We start from the raw sequence: 17,731 nt of genomic DNA on the forward strand, positions 1-17,731 counted from the left end.
AAAAATATTTTCAAATTTATGATTAACAAAAAAAAAAAATATTAATTATAAAATATTTAAATAAATTATAAACTTATAATTAATGAAAGAAAACTTGAATATAAAAAGGGCATTTTATTATCTAGATTAGAATGTCTACCTCAAATTGATTGTGTCAAAATCGATCGGATTTTTATCAAGTACTCAAGAGAATTGATGATAAGTTTATGAATGGTGCTGTTGGTCATGCAATATAATGATAATACTAAATGAGAGGAAAAAGTATAAGAGAGATAGAGATATCAACATATGTGGCTTGTACCTTGAAGTAGAAGAGAGAATAAAGCTTAACAGAAAATTCTGATTGGTTGGTTGTTTGGTATTGAAGAGCGACGGCGAATGATGATGGAGGGAGGAAATGCGTCGGTATGAATGCGCGTGGGTATCGGTCGAAGTAGATTTCTCTTTTCCCCTCTTTCTTCATCAGGGCAGTTTGCTTTACGAAAAAGCCAAAACCCGCTAGCTAGTACTAGTGCTAGCTAGGTCGTCGGTTCACCCCGCCCCAACGATCATAGCGCCTCGCTCGCTGTCGTGTTCGTTCACCGGCTGCTTGCTTGGCTGGCTTTGCTGACTTCTTCACTGCTTGACACACAAGTTTACAACCTCATCCTAAATGACGGCATTGCAATATCGTTTTTTAATCGCGAGTTTCTCGTAATCCACTGCATCAACATGATGAATCGTCACTGATCCACTTTGTACTCTGGGCCATGGGCACACAGAAGCCGGAACAATGGGCGATTGCGCTGATTAACCGTTTTGAGGCCCAGGTACTTTTCATCCTTTATATATTTATTATTTTTTATCACCTCAATTATTATTTGTTTACATTTTCATGTTTTTGTTTTCATCATTAATATAATTTATTTTTATTTTATTTACGTCATATTTCTTTATTTCTAATTCATTGTAGCATTGTATATTGTTGTTAAAATATTATATTCAGTTTTATTCAGTGAAGAATAGTGTAAATATGTGAACATAAAAAAACCTGATGACATTTGATATTGTTTCTGAGAACTTTTAACAATGCCATAGTTATCATTCATATCAATCGAAAATCTTTTTATTCTTGCCCCTCTAATTCTCTATCCCCTCTCTAAAGAACATTTATCAGCGTACACGCGGTTCCGGTTAATGTGGCGGATGTCATTACCACAATTCAACTATAAGGAAGTAGTGAAAATAATAAAATACAAACTAATTTTTGTTATTTACATTAATCATTTATGAATTTAAAATTATCTTATACATTTGTAGATTTATATGTGTATTTATACATATTTTCATTTAGCTACCATGTCAAGCTGAGCCTCAAACAACAAACTCACGTCTGAACGAACAAGAAAATCGAAAGTATTTAATACAAATTTCTCGTCATCGTTTCTCTCTTGTGATATCCAATCTCACAAAAATTCTTCAACGTGTCAATGACATGTTAACTGGAGGTCAACGATCATTTCACAATACTGACCAGGAACGTAATTGCTATGAGTCAATCATCATTGTTCTAGACACACTTGAACAGTGTTTGTCAAACCAACCAAGAGATAATTCCAGTAAAGATGAAACGATGAACGTTAAACTTCTACTTCGACCAATTTGTCAATTTATTAGTAATTCTTTTTTTTACTATTTTACTAGTATTTCATTTATTCTATCTATTAATGTATCATTAATATTAAATTATTTGTTATTTTAATTTTTTAGATATATCCAATGACAGTTCTTACCACGTGCACATAAAAAATCTCGCCAGCAAAGTACTTTTTGCTTTAAGTCTCAACTTCTACACGGCTGTTTTTAACAGAATATCAGATCATCTTCAAGAGCTGACAGTTTGTAATGAAGAGAATCCAGATTGTAGTGATATTGAATTAATTCAACATATCAACATTGACGTTGATCGGCTTATTCAAATTTTAAATGGTAAATTTTATAATTATTATCTACTTTAATTAATAAAAAATTAGTTTAAATTTTATTATTATTATTATTAATAATAATAATAATAAATATTAAATTAATTTAATTTCAAGTCTAAATTAATTTAACAATTGAAATATTAAAGTCTTTGTGTGTGTTTTTTTGTATATAAAATAACAAATATTTTACAGAAATAATTCAAAAGTTTAAACTGCTCAAAAAATCATCTCACACAGTTTTAATGAATGCGTTAGAACGTGCAATTTGGAATTGGATGGATACTTATCCTCATGAATTTGCTGAAGTACAACGAAAGCAAAATGATAATTTGCGAGAAACCAATGAAACAGCAGAAGCTGTAAAAAAATATAATGATAACTTAGCAAAAGCTTGTGGTGAATTGTTCGATGTTTTGGATATGTATGCTGAAAATAAGAAAGGTAAAAATGTATCAGGATGGCCTTTACAAATAATGTTACTTATTTTAACACCAAAAGTTTTAGAAGAAATAGTTAATACAAAAATAGGTGTACCATGTTCTCCAAAACATTCTAAAAAAAAACAATTTCTTGATGGAATTAAACGAGCTTTAGGATCACATGGAGGATCAAGTAGATATATCACAGAAGCTGCCGCGATCACCTGTGTTAAACTTTGTAAAGCTGCTACATATATAAATAATCAAGAATCAAACAATGTGATATTTACACTTGTTCAACAAATTATTGGAGATTTAACGGTACTACTTTTCAATACCTGCAAACCTTTTTCACGTGGACAAAGCACAATAAATCAAGACATTGATTTAATGATTGATTGTTTTATTAGTTGCTTTAGACTTAGACATCATAGTGATGAAGTTATTAAAAGTTGTCTTAATTTAAGTGCTCCAGCTACTTACCAATTTGTTCTCATCAGTTCTTTATATCGAATTGCAACTCAACCAAGATTAGCATGGTGGCCTCAGATTGACTTAGTTTATCCTCAAAGTGTTGAATTGAAAAATTTATTTATTGATACTTTAAATAAAGTTACACCAAATTATATATACCCGACGCCTTTAAAAATGATTCAAAGTTTAACGTTAAAAGGGAAGGAACAAGGAAAATACAAAGATAGAGGAGAAGACATAACAAGTCATAAAAATCTTCTATTGTGGATAGTAAAATTAATTCATACTGATTCAATGTTAATGCTTTATAATCAAGGTAAATACGGTCATGAAATACAGAGCTCAACACTTGAGTTAATCAACGGTCTAGTTTCTCTTGTTCATCAACCAACAATGCCTGACATTGCCAATGAAGCTATGGAAGCTCTTCTAGTCCTTCATTATCCTGATAAAATAAAAGCCTGGAATCCAGAATCTCCAATTAAAACTTTTTGGCTTATTAGTTCTCAAGTTTTGTTTTCAATTTCTCAAAAACTTATCCAACACCAAATTGTTAATTGTACTGATATTCTTAAGTGGTTAAGAGAAATTCTAGTAAGAAGAAATGAATTTTTATCTCAAAATAAGGATTATGCAAATGATGGAAGTCAAATACAAATTTGTAATCAAGCTCATATCGAATTAGAAGTTGTTTTTTTTATGTATCTGTGGAGTATTGATATGGAAGCAGTCCTAGTTGCTCTTTCATGTTTCTCGTTACTTTGTGAAGAAGCAGATATTAGATGTGGAAGTGATGAAGTTGCTGTTACTTCTCTTTTACCTAATTATCATCTTTATATTGAGTTGGCTCAAACTTCTACTGCATTAACGACCGGTAAGTTATTTATATTTAATTAATTTTAAAAATAAATTAATTAAATTAAAAATTTTATTTTATAATTTTGTCTTATATTATTTATTACGAAAAGTATATTATAAAATTTGTATATAGCTAGCGGGGATAGTAGGATATCAGGTTATCATGAATATAGCCATGGTAAGACAAGTTAAAGTATAAAAGTAATTATTTATGTTAATTATATGTTTATATTTCAGGACGAACTGCTCTACAGAAGCGAATAATGGCTCTTTTGAGAAAAATTGAACATTGTGCCAGTGGTGTTCAGTCAGCTTGGAAAGAGACTTATAGAAATTGGGAATCAACAATAAAATTTGGAAATTCAAAGAATAAAGCAGAAGATGGTCAAGTAGAATCTTTCCATAGAACTGTAGGAAAACGTCGAGCTTCTAATCAAAATTCAGAGCATGAATTAGAAGAGCAAATAAATGAATGGGCCAATATGACAGGATTTCTGTGTGCTCTTGGTGGTGTATGTCTTCAAAAAAAATCTCCAAGTAAACCCATATCAACAGGGATGATTCCCAGTTTAGATTTAAAAAAAAATTCTATAAAACAACAATTGGATGCCTCATGTTTAATTAATTCAAGTCAAGATGCTCAATATTGTCTAGTTACTCAATTTATTTTAAATCTTTTACGATTATTATTTTTTAATCATGAAAAATTTGGAGCACAGATTCAAAAACATGTCAAAGAACTTGTAGGCCAAGAAATGAGTCCAGCACTGTATCCAATTTTATTTGATCAAATTAAATGCATAGTCGATAAGTTTTTTGATCAATCCGGACGAGTATTAGTCATAGATGCAAACACTCAATTTATAGAGCATACTATTTTTATAATGAAAAATGTTTTGGAGTCTAAATCAGATCAACCATCCGAGTATTTGGGAATGACCAGTATTGAAGGAATGACTTTAGCAATTGTACGTTATGTTAGACATTTGGATACTACAATTTACACAATTCGTATAAAAACAAAACTTTGTCAACTTGTAGAAGCAATGATGAAACGAAGAGATGATTTAGCATTTAGACAAGAAATGAAATTTAGAAATAAATTGGTTGAATATTTGACTGATTGGATTATGGATACAAGACATCAAATTACTCCTCAGCAAAAAAATGAAGATTTGACAACAATTACTAGAGATTTAGAGCAAGCATGTATGGAGGCTATTGGTTCACTTTTACGTGGTCTTCCTCTTCAACCTGAAGAATCAGATCGAGGTGATCTTATGGAAGCCAAATCTCAATTATTTCTTAAATATTTCAGTTTATTTATGAATTTTTTAAATGATTGCAATGATGCTGCATGTGAAGAAAAAAAAGTTGTTTCGACATCTCAATTGACTAGTGGAAAATTATCAAGCCTTAGAAATGCAACGATTCAAGCAATGAGTAATCTATTGAGTGCAAATATTGATAGTGGACTAATGCATTCTATTGATTTAGGATATAATAAAGATTTACAAACTAGAGCGGCTTTTATGGAAGTATTAACTAAAATACTTCAACAAGGTACAGAGTTTGATACATTAGCCGAAACAGTTTTAGCTGATAGATTTGAGCAATTAGTTCAGCTTGTAACAATGATTAGTGATAAAGGAGAATTACCTATAGCTATGGCGCTTGCTAATGTAATAACTTCAAATCAAATGGATGAATTAGCCAGAGTTTTTGTAACATTATTTGATGCTAAACACTTACTTTCCCCTCTATTATGGAATATGTTTTACCGAGAAGTAGAAGTTACGGATTGTATGCAAACACTTTTTCGTGGTAACAGCCTTGGGAGTAAAATAATGGCTTTTTGTTTTAAAATATATGGTGCTAGTTATCTTCAAAATCTTTTAGAACCTCTCATTACACCCTTATTAGATGATCCATCAACAAGTTTTGAAGTAGATAGTGCAAGAATTATTGATTCTAATGAAAATATTATTCAAAATGGTAGAAATTTAATTGTTTTAACAACTAAAGTATTTGATGCAATTGTGTCGTCGGCAGATAAATTTCCGCCACAATTGAGATCCATGTGTCATTGTTTGTATCAAGTTTTAAGTAAAAGATTTCCTCAATCTCCACAGGTTAATATTGGTGCAGTTGGAACAGTAATTTTTTTGAGATTTATTAATCCAGCAATTGTTTCGCCTCAAGAAATGGGAATTGTCAATAAACCAGTGCCTCCTCATATAAAAAGAGGATTGATGTTAATGTCTAAAATTTTACAAAATATTGCTAATCATGTTGAGTTTAGTAAAGAACAGCATATGCTTCCCTTTAATGATTTTTTACGGACACGATTTGAAATTGGCCGGCGTTTTTTTATTCAAATTGCCAGTGATTGTGAAACAGTTGATCAAACAAATCCACCAATGTCATTTGTGTCTGATGCTAATGTTTTAGCCCTTCATCGACTTCTTTGGAATCATCAGGAAAAAATAGGTGATTATTTAAGCAGTAGTAGGGATCATAAAGCTGTTGGACGACGGCCTTTTGATAAAATGGCAACACTATTGGCTTATCTTGGTCCACCAGAGCACAAACCTGTTGATTCACATTTATTATTTTCGTATGCAAGATGGTCAAGTATTGATATGTCATCAACAAATTTTGAAGAAATAATGGTAAAACATAATATGCATGAAAAAGAAGAATTTAAAAGTATTAAAAGTTTAAATATTTTTTATCAAGCTGGAACTAGTAAACAGGGAAATCCAGTATTTTATTATATTGCTAGACGATATAAAATTGGTGAAACTAATGGTGATTTATTGATTTATCATGTTATTTTGACATTGAAACCATTCTATCACGCTCCATTTGAATTAGTAGTAGATTTTACACATACATGTTCTGACAATCGATTTCGAACAGAATTTTTACAAAAATGGTTTTATGTATTACCTGAAATAGCCTATAATAATATTCATGCAGCTTATATATATAATTGTAATAATTGGGTAAGAGAATATACAAAATATCATGATAGAATTTTAGCACCATTAAAAGGAAATAGAAAAGTTGTATTTATTGATTCGCCTACAAGGCTCAATGATTTAATTGAACCAGAACAACAAAAATTACCAGGAACTACTTTGACTCTTGATGAAGATTTAAAAGTTTTCACCAATGCTGTCAAGCTTTCTCATAAAGACACCAAAGTATCTATAAAAGTAGGACCATCAGCAATTCAAATAACTTCAGCTGATAAATGCAAAGTTTTATCTCATTCTGTGTTATTAAATGACGTTTATTATGCATCAGAAATTGAAGAAGTTTGTCTAGTTGTTGATGATAATCAATTTACGTTAACTATATCAAATGAAGCAGGACCATTGTCTTTTCTTCACAATGACTGTGACAGTATAGTTCAAGCAATAATGCATATACGTAATCGATGGTTGTTGTCACAGCCTGATTCTATGTCTGTTCATCCAAAGATACGGCCTAAAGATGTACCAGGAACACTCTTAAATATGGCTTTACTTAATCTTGGAAGTTCTGATCCAAATTTAAGAACTGCTGCTTACAATCAATTGTGTGCACTTACTGCTACATTTGATTTAAAAATTGAAGGTCAATTACTTGAAACATCAGGATTGTGTATTCCATCAAACAATACAATCTTTATAAAACACTTGAGTGAAACTTTAGCAGCCAATGATCCACATTTAACTTTAGAATTTCTTGAAGAATGCATGCAAGGATTTAAAGTATCAACAATTGAGTTAAAACATCTTTGTTTAGAATACATGACTCCTTGGTTAAAGAATCTTGTGCGATTTTATAAACCTAATGATGAAGGTAAAAGACAGAGACAAGTAACTCAAATATTAGAAAAATTAATTACTTTAACAATTGAAGAAGTAGAAATGTATCCAAGTATTCAAGCAAAAATTTGGAGTACAATTGGAAGACTTCCTGAATTAATTGATACTGTTTTGGATCATTTTATTAAAAAAAGTGTTGGTTCTGGAATTGGATCACAAATGGTTGAAATTATGGCTGATACAGCAGTAGCTCTTGCTTCTGGTAATGTCCAGTTAGTGGCAAAAAAAGTTATTGGACGACTTTGTCGAGTTGTCGATAAAACTTGTAATTCTCCAACTCCATTGTTAGAACAGCACATGTTGTGGGATGATATAGCAATATTAGCGAGGTACTTACTTATGCTTTCTTTCAACAATTGTTTAGATGTTGGAAAACACTTACCTTATCTCTTTCATACTGTTACTTTCCTTGTATGCTCAGGGAGTTTAAGTATGAGAGCTTCAACTCATGGCTTAGTTATCAATATAATTCATTCTTTGTGTACATGTAGTTCTCCATCATTTTCCGAAGATACACATCGGGTATTACGTATGAGCCTTGATGAATTTTCTTTACCAAAATTTTATCTACTCTTTGGTATCAGTAAAGTTAAGTCAGCAGCAGTTACGGCATTTAGATCCAGTTATAGACTTTCTAACGATAAATGGTTCACAAATGAACGAACAACTTGTAGTATTCAAGACAGAGAAAAATTATCATTAACTAGTCTTGAAGTAATAACAGATGCACTTTTAGAAATAATGGAAGCCTGTATGAGAGATATTCCAGGATGTGATTGGTTAAAGACATGGACATTTTTAGCTCGAAATTTGGCATTCTGTTTCAATCCTGCTCTTCAACCACGAGCATTAATTGTTTTTGGTTGTATCAGTAAAAGTATCACAGATCATGATATAAAACAACTATTAAAAATATTAGTTAAAGCTATAGAAAGTTTTAATGATATTATGTTATTAGAAGCAATTGTAATATGTTTAACGAGACTTCAGCCTCTTTTACGACCAGAATCTCCAATTCATCGGTATCTTTTTTGGATTGCAACATCTATACTTCAATTGGATGAAGCACCTCTCTATGCTTCAGGTCTTGCTTTATTAGAACAAAATCTTCATACATTAGATTCTCAAGGAACTTTTGATGATACAACATTAGAAAAAGTTATGATGACAGCAAGAGAACCTTTAGAATGGCATTTTAAATTATTAGATCATGCTGTTGGTTTATCTTTTAAATCGAATTTTCATTTTGCCCTTGTAGGACATTTATTAAAAGGTTATCGTCATCCTACACCCACAACGGTATCACGAACAAGCCGAGTACTTACAATGCTATTAACTATCGTTGCTAAACCTTTTAGAAGAGATAAATTTGAAGTAACTCCTGAAAGTGTTGCTTATCTTGCAGCTTTAGTTTCTATATCTGAAGAAGTAAGAAGTCGATGTCATGTAAGGCATTCTATCACCAAAAATATTATAGAATCTGGTAGTACAGATTTTTTAGATGTCATTGTTTCTAATGGACCAGATTCATCATCTAATACAATTAATCTATCAAACCGTAAACAAAAATCATGGGATTTACTTGATCAAACTGCAATTAATCAAGCAAAACAACAAAAGCATCCATCAACGCATCAATCTGGTAAAATTTTATTTAAAACTCAACGATCTTTTTCTGTACCAACCACGAAAGAAGCTAAATCGGTTGAAGAATCAGATACGAAAAATAGAAGTACAAGAGTAAGTGTCAGCAATGAAAATAATGTACTTTTAGATCCTGAAGTATTAACTGATCTTTCAACGCAAACTCTTGTACTTACGGTCCTTGCAACCTTGGTTAAATATACAACAGATGAAGATGAAACAAGAACATTATATGAATACTTGGCAGAAGCGTCAGTAGTATTTCCAAAAGTTTTTCCAGTTATAAATAATCTTCTTGATGCCAAAATTTTAAATGTTTTAAGTTATTGTCATGATCAAGTAGTAGTTGGGGCAGTTCAAGCAATAATACAAAATATGATTGCTTGTGATGATACAGGCCAACAGTTACATTATTTACAAAGTTGCGGATTCGGAGGACTCTGGAGATTTGCTGGTCCATTTAGTAAATGTAATCGAACTGCTGAAAGTGCTGAGTTGTTTGTAAAATGTCTACAAGCTATGATTGAAACTTGTTTACCTGATGACGAAAATGAAGTTAGTGGAAGTAATCAAGAAGTTGATAGTAAACGAACTGATGGGAAAAATTTATCAAAAGCACGATTCTTTTCAAATGATGGTAATATTGGAAAAGATACAACTCCTTCACTTGTTAGTTCCAAAGAGTAAGTTTTATCATTTTCAGCCAAATAATTAATTATTATTATTATTATTATTATTATTATTATTAAATAATTTAATTATTTAATTTTCAATTTTTTAGATCTAGTATTGATAGTAAAGGTGAGTCATCAATTACAGTTACATCAAGTAGCAGCAGTAACTCTCAATCCTAGCGACTAATGATAGAATCTATTAATTGTCATCATAGATCTGAAAAGGTGCAGGACACTTGTAAAAAATTACGAATAATTAGATGACATGATCAGATAGAGATGAATAGTTGTGGGCTAAAAATAATTAGTTCTCTTTGTAAATACCATAAGTAATTTTATAGGTAATTATTAAATCATATTATTGTATTGTCGTTTGTTCATCGTACAGATATTTTTTAAATTCTTGGGGACCTGCTATTCTCATTAGACGTCCTGAAAATTATATTAATCGTTATGTATTAGTACCGTCCACCTAACCCATTTAACTTGAAAAACGTTATTTAACACTTAACTCAATGTTAAAGCACAAATAGTCGTATAATCTCAATCGTTTTATTAATCATATAATAATATGATATATTTTTATTCGATAAATTATGAAAAGGTATTTTTTACTGTTATATTCGATTTAAATTAATGTTGATATAAAATTTTTCAATATTCATTTATATAAATAACAATTAACTGTCTTGCTTTTTGTAATTGTTAAATGTAACCAAAGTTTCAAGTTTTATGAAGGGGAAAAGAAAAAAATTTTCTTTTTGGTAATTTATATTACTCGTTATAAATCTGAAAAGATTATATGTAGATAATATACGTGTGATCATTATTAATTTAATATCAATATAAATTTATAAAGAAAAATAAGAAAGAAAAATAAAAAAATTAGTATGGCCTATAAATTTGTGTGTACGAATATAAATGTTTGTTCATTGATATGGTGTATTTATTACAAAATTCATAAATTAATTTATTGATTGAATAATGGAGTATATTTCTAACAATTAAAAATATACATAAATATTATGTTGTATCTTCTATGTTATACCAAAACTTAAAATCATTACATATGTAATTTTTCTTCCTTATTTTTACCAAAAAAGTATTAAAAAATGTTGTATTTATATAAATTAACTTTATAAAGAATGAATTCGAGTACATTACATATGTTATAATTGATTAAAGTTTTATTATACTCTAGATAAATATTGATTAAAATCATTTTGGCAGTACAATTACTAAATTTATGTCATTGTTAATTAAAGAAAAAAAAAAGAGTAACAAAATAGATGCAAATTGTTATTGTATCTAAAAAAGATAACACCAGTTAAAAGTATCAATAAAGTGTCCATATAAATACTAAAAAATGTAGTCGAATAATGAATGATATAAATGTTTTAAATAGGTTGTAATTATTATTGTGATGTGTACATCACTTGTAAAATGAAAATGAATTTAAAAAAATAAATATTTAAAACTAAAAAAATATTAAATCAAATACATCATGTATAATTAATTTTTTTTTATGTAATATAATAAATCTATGATTAAGAAAATTACATTTGTATTCGTTAGTTGTTATTTTTTTTGTTAATGTATAAATTTAATGGAGGTCTTTATTAATTAAGAAACGTATTTCACGCGAAAAAGTTAAAGCCATTTATACTTTATTGATAGAAAAAACAGTGATAGTGCAATGAAAAAGCCTTGGAGTGTTTTCCAAAAAATCGCGGCGAAGTTGCGTTTATAAAACACGTGCATACGTTAACTAATTATTTTTAAAAAATAATATTTATAATAAAGTAACGACGCAACGAGCTTTTTAAACTATATTTTGGCATTTTTTTCATCAATTAAAATTTATGCATTATCGTTCTCAGCAATTGTGTCGCGATTTTTTATAGAGCGGCTATGAATTAAGAGGTATATCACAATTTCGGAACAAAATTACATAATTTACGGCTATTAAAATCTAAAGCCGATTAATAAATCATCTTTCCTGTCATCTTATTACTATTATCATTGTCATCATTATTAGCATCACCATCATCATTATTATTTATTATACGCTAATGTTTGTATGCGTATACTTGTTCAACATGTATCAATATCGATTACTAGATTGTAATTTATCGTTTATTGTTATTTTTTATTTTTTTTATTTTACGACTTCTTAATTAAGAAGTGCAAGAGACAGAGACCACAGCCGTGATGATGATAGCATTTTAAAATTCACGACTGTACATATACATATGTAAGTGCACAAAAAATAATTTATTATAGTCTATATTGGTGTGCACAATATTGACTCTTTTAAAATTGAATGATATTTTTAATTGAACGTGCGGCTAAACAAATATGAAAAACAAAAAATTAAATGAACTGGAAGAAAATGTGGAAGCAAGGCCACAATAATATGCACGCACGAATATTCAACACGAGGGACATATTTCTTATCGGAGTATATAAATATATAATAATCATACGAATAATAATAATAATAATAATAATAATAATAATAATAATAATAATAAGTAGTAGTAGTAGTAGTAGTAGTAGTAGTAGTAGTATAGCCGCTATTACAGTTCGTTAGTGTCATCGTATTACAATAATATATAATATAATATAATAATAACATAATAATAATTATTATAATTAATAATAATAATAATAATAATAATAATAAAAATATAATAATACATTTAGCCTACATGGTATTTTAAAGATCAGAATGACTGATATAGTCTATTTACGTTAATTTGACAAAAGCATCTTCTTCATTCATGTTATAAGTAATGTAATAAAAATTAATTTTATGCTTGAAAGTATGTGACATGCATAAATCCACGAGTTCGTACTTGTAAAGTTTTTTGCATTGCCCTAAAATATCAATAATGTATGTATGATAGATGATACTATTCGAGAAAGAAAAAAAAAATAACTTTCCTTATTTATCCTAAACATTGTTCAATTTACAATCAGTTCTTCATCCATATAATTTCCATAGCTGATGGTTAAAATTATTATGAATATTTGTTATCTTTTTCCAATTTATTAATCGTCTTACTCAGTTTTCATCGTCTGTTCACATATTTGTAGAAAAAAATTTGAAATACAATCATCATCTAATTTATAAGAAATTTGATATATCAATATATCATCATACTATTATACATAGAGATAAGAAAGAAAAATATTAAACAAATATGAACCACACATAAGCTATAAAATAGTTACAGTAATAATAATAATAATAATAATAATAATAATAATAATAATAATAATAATAACAGTAACAAGTGTATTGCTATTATTATTATTTATTTATTATTTAATAAAGATAATAAATCGTGTTGTCTCAATTTTTCATTATTTCAGAATATTATTTCCATGACAGTTCAAACATGAAGCACTATACGCCATCGTTAAAAAGATACAATAAAAGTCTTTTCAAATATGTAGTATGCAAACAATTACGCGCACTCACGTTGAGAGCATACAGGCATTCACGTACATACATTTGTACATGGCATAAAATACACGTTGATAAACTGACAGACGAGGGCATTGTCGCGTTAATATGTACGAAAAGAAAAAAGAAAATCGCGGACCATCGTCGATTGGTGCCATTACATGTAATAATTCATTTTTTAAACTTTTGTTCAAATGGTAAATAATAGTCATCAGATTATTATTAATTGTTTTCTCATATTATCCGGATGGATGTTGCGTTTACATATTTCTATTGTTGATCGTTTAATTATGTAAAGTAATTAAAAGTAAGATATTCATCAGTATGTTAAAGTTTATGCTGGGGCCTCCGGCATTACGACTAGCTTCGAACTAGCTAGCTTCGCAATTCCTTTTGTTTTTATTCACCCGTCAGCGACGGGCCCATTCCCCATTATATCTCAAAGTAACCTGCATTTACCCTTTTTCTTCTTTTTAACCTATAAATAAATTATACCAATTATGAAATTTCCGATTATTAGTTAAAATTATATGTTTCTTTCTTTTTTAAATATGAATACTCTTATTTACCTGTAACGCGGCTCTTGTTGCCGTCTCAAACACTTCTCTTACACCTTCTTTGCTTTTGGCAGAACATTCGAGGTAAGCAAAAGCATTTATTTTTTCAGCCATAGCCCGACCTTCTTCAGGTTTCACTGGTTCCTGTTTCATTTTTCCAAGTTCTTTAATTGTGTGTGGATCATTGCGCAGATCTTTCTTATTGCCAACAAGAATAATTGGTACATTTGGACAAAAATGTTTGACCTCAGGCGTCCACTTTTCAGGAATGTTCTCTAATGAATCTGGACTATCAATAGAGAAACACATCAATATCACATCTGTGTCTGGATATGACAAAGGACGCAACCTATCGTAATCTTCTTGACCTGCTGTATCCCAGAGAGCCAATTCTACCTATAAATTGAATTAACGAAATTGATTAATGAGACAGTTTAACAATTATCACATAATCGAAATATCATGAATAATTATCCATACTATTTTATTGATTAAATTTATTTTAAAAAAATATAATTTTGATTAAGAGATATTTAATACATATCAAATATTTAACAATACTGGTGGAGTGTTCAAATTACCTGTTTGTTATCAACTTCAATATCTGCTACATAGTTCTCAAAGACAGTGGGCACGTAGACTTCAGGAAATTGATCTTTACTGAACACTATAAGCAGGCAGGTTTTACCGCAAGCACCATCGCCCACAATTACTAGTTTCTTTCTAATGGCCGCCATCAAACCTGCGATTAAATATAAATTTTTAATGCTTTATATTGTAACTTTACTCACAAAATAAAATTATTTACAAATTTAATAATTATGAGACTACAACTCTACGCCATTTTCATTCAATCATATTGTCAATAAAACATTCATAAAATCACCTCATACATTTTGTACACTTAGTTTATTTGCACACTTAAACTAAAATCGATTACCGGCGATTCTTCATGCCACTATGATATTTGTGTGATTCTTGGAGTACCCTCAAGCTACTAATTTATCAACTATCACAAGATACCTATTTATTTACAATTTACCGAATCAGATACCAATTATTTATAAATTATTCTACCGCATTTATAAAATATAATGAAAACTATACAAATAATAGTTTTTTCTAATAATATTATGAGTATATATGGATACCCATGTACAATTGGACTCACTGATGATTTGGCCTACAGTGGTACATAGTCAAGGCAAAGTAGTGATAGTAAATTAGCAAGCAAAAAAGAAAAGCGTTGTCATTCAAGTGGGGATACTACATGACTCACTTGAATTTATAGGTTAAATTGGTGTATACAATTCTACCTGAAAATTAACCAACATGCTCTTTAGACTTTAGCTTGGGAGATAGTATATAAACTTGATTATATAGATAAGAAAGACAAGTCAATATAATAATTGTTTTAAGCTACAAAACTAGAAATAATAATCAATGTGAATATGAACATTTAGGTTTTAACAAACGTTTAGGAAGAATCCAACTTGTCCATCGGTAAAGGTATAACTTCTTGATCAATTTTCAGTATATTCCTAGTCCTACAATTGTAAACTATTTTTTAAATATAAATTTAAAACTATTAATGATATTAAAATACCATTGAGCCAATTAAATAAAAATCACTAGTTTTATAATTCACTATATCATGTGGGAATTTTTCTTTATAATATACAAGAGCTGATGAATATGCTTGTGCTGATCTACTTGATTTTAATTAATTAATAACTGAAATAAACGAAAAAAAAAGAATATTTGAAATAATGAATAATAGGATTAAATAAATTTTAATTATAATAATCGAATGTAATATTTTACAATCAACTATAAGGGTTGGAATTGAAAAGATATGGAGTGGGTCGTACCTGATCCAGGGTACCCCGTATCGTCTGGACCGAGGCTTCGGCCCACAATGCATCCCATCACTTTTTAGTTCTTTCTTTCTGCGTCTCTGTTTTAAGTGGACATTTATTGGATGTTAGAACGTAGGGTAGAAGGCTGCGAGATGAAGTCTGATATACCACAATATCATTAATTGATGCGGGTATACTTAATTATTAAAATCTAAGTACAGGTAGTATTTATTTATGTGCAAAACACCAAGCTTACGTATTAAATAATAAATTTTTTTTTCTTATTAAAACACCGAATTTTTCATTATTTTTGTAAGATTAAAAATTATCAGTATCTAAATAATGATTAGATTATATTCATGCTGAAACATCAATCTATTAATTCATGCAACAAAATAAAATATAAAAATAAATGTTACTTGTTGATTTATTTGAAGCTTCAGAAACAATTGATTGTAGCTGATTAAAAAATACTGGAATATTTTGAGATTTTAATGGTTTAAGTATTCATGCGAAATGTCTTTAACGATGACGTTCATTTCCAAGCACCGGATAGATCCGTTGACAGTACATTGACGTAGATTCATGTAACTATTTCTGTCGAGTGATTCAATATATAAAAAGGAAGATAATCGAGAAGCGCATGAATGACGATTCGATATTGCTATACGATGTGAAAGAAAAAAAAATTGCCACTTACGTCAGTGTTTTTCACTAAGTTGGTTTTTTTTTTTCTTTCTATATTTCGCTAAAAATCACTTTTTTTTAAAATGCAGTTGTGGAGGAAAAAAAAAAAAAAATCGTCAACTATCAATAATGATCGAAATATTTGAATAAATAAATTAATGAAATAATAATAGCAGCAAATAAAATATTAAAATTAATGAATTTTACATAGCCGGAAGTGCAATACCGTTTAGATAGTAATGTGTGTGTGAACATTGACGATAACATACGAGAAAAAGAAAAAAGAATAAAGAGAGAGCGAGAAAGATGATAAGAGGTGGGGATACCCGGGGGTGCGGTAAGGATGGTGACGCAGAGGTCTAAAGCCTCGGTGACGATTTACTTACTGAACTACCAAAGCCTTCTGTTGGACGTAAAAAGCTCGAGGGCACTCCAATCAGCGAATTAAAACCATTAAAGACACGATTATAACGGACGCTAATATGAATAGCGGTCGGTCGAGTCTCTTGGATGGAATCTGCAACGCATGGCACTCCTCCAGCTCTTCACACCGAATTATTTCTACTTTCTAGGCACGTCCGGTGATGCACGCTCGATTTTTTATACACCGTTTTACGAAAAAATAGTAACACACAACACGACACACCCGTGCAATACTTCAGTCAACGTTTTTTGATAATTAATTGCGTATTTACCTGATATCTTATGCGACAGATAGTCAAGAAAATGGCTGCCCTCTCTGGCCACACCTCAATCTGTTGAGTGTGCCGCAAAATTCTGTAGTAGGGGCAGTTTAGATTCACTGACGTAATCGTCTAATTCTGGTGCCCTGCAATTTATACTTAAATTTTTATTTATTTCAATACTTTTGGCTTATTTTTTGTCGGTATTGATATTTTTCTTTGCTTTTAAACTATCTTTAATATGAATGCTTTTGAATTGAAACCATTTGGATTCATAATAATATTAGATTGAAATAAAATTTGTAACTTTTGCACATTTATATAACCAATTGTTTTTTTTCTTTTCTTTTCTTTTTTTAATGTTTATATTAAAAAATTAATTAAGTGAACAACTAATTTGATAAATTTACCTTTAATAATTTCAATAATTCACTGTTGGGCCGAAAATAAAATTTATATTGTTCGAAATTTTTACAAGAAAAATATTTTTATGAAAAATTGTGACGTTCCTATATGCGATTCACCAACTTCACTACAAAGCGACATCTATGATGAGAAATTT

At 29.5% G+C, this 17,731-nt stretch overlaps 2 protein-coding genes across 12 annotated transcripts; one reads left to right on the forward strand and one right to left on the reverse strand.

The window, feature by feature from the left end:
- Nucleotides 1-476: 476 nt before the first annotated feature.
- Nf1 (neurofibromin 1) lies at nt 477-10,959 on the forward strand. Of its 2 annotated transcripts, XM_035080253.1 has the most exons (7): nt 477-809; nt 1,334-1,655; nt 1,750-1,968; nt 2,157-3,731; nt 3,849-3,893; nt 3,953-9,920; nt 10,019-10,959. In XM_035080253.1, the coding sequence occupies exons 1-7, from the start codon at nt 750-752 to the stop codon at nt 10,089-10,091; spliced, it is 8,262 nt and encodes a 2,753-aa protein (XP_034936144.1). In that variant the 5' UTR covers nt 477-749; the 3' UTR covers nt 10,092-10,959. The 2 variants fall into 2 exon arrangements, with proteins under 2 accessions (XP_034936144.1, XP_034936145.1); XM_035080254.1 differs by lacking the exon at nt 3,849-3,893.
- A 2,640-nt stretch (nt 10,960-13,599) lies between these two features.
- Rho1 (ras-like GTP-binding protein Rho1) lies at nt 13,600-17,710 on the reverse strand. 10 transcript variants are annotated; one of them, XM_035080257.1, is made up of 6 exons: nt 17,580-17,710; nt 17,182-17,315; nt 15,812-15,897; nt 14,522-14,682; nt 13,953-14,336; nt 13,600-13,861 (listed from the first exon to the last, which is right to left on the reverse strand). In XM_035080257.1, exons 3-6 carry the CDS (start codon nt 15,867-15,869, stop codon nt 13,823-13,825), a joined length of 642 nt encoding a protein of 213 aa, XP_034936148.1. In that variant the 5' UTR covers nt 15,870-15,897; nt 17,182-17,315; nt 17,580-17,710; the 3' UTR covers nt 13,600-13,822. The 10 variants fall into 10 exon arrangements, with proteins under 10 accessions (XP_034936148.1, XP_034936146.1, XP_034936150.1 ...); XM_035080255.1 differs by having other exon boundaries at nt 15,812-15,958; XM_035080259.1 differs by lacking the exon at nt 15,812-15,897.
- Between the last annotated feature and the right edge of the window lie 21 nt (nt 17,711-17,731).

This window comes from Chelonus insularis, unplaced genomic scaffold, assembly GCF_013357705.1.
Source record: "Chelonus insularis isolate UGA/USDA-ARS -01 unplaced genomic scaffold, ASM1335770v1 contig_270_pilon, whole genome shotgun sequence".
Taxonomy (NCBI): Eukaryota; Metazoa; Arthropoda; class Insecta; order Hymenoptera; family Braconidae; genus Chelonus; species Chelonus insularis.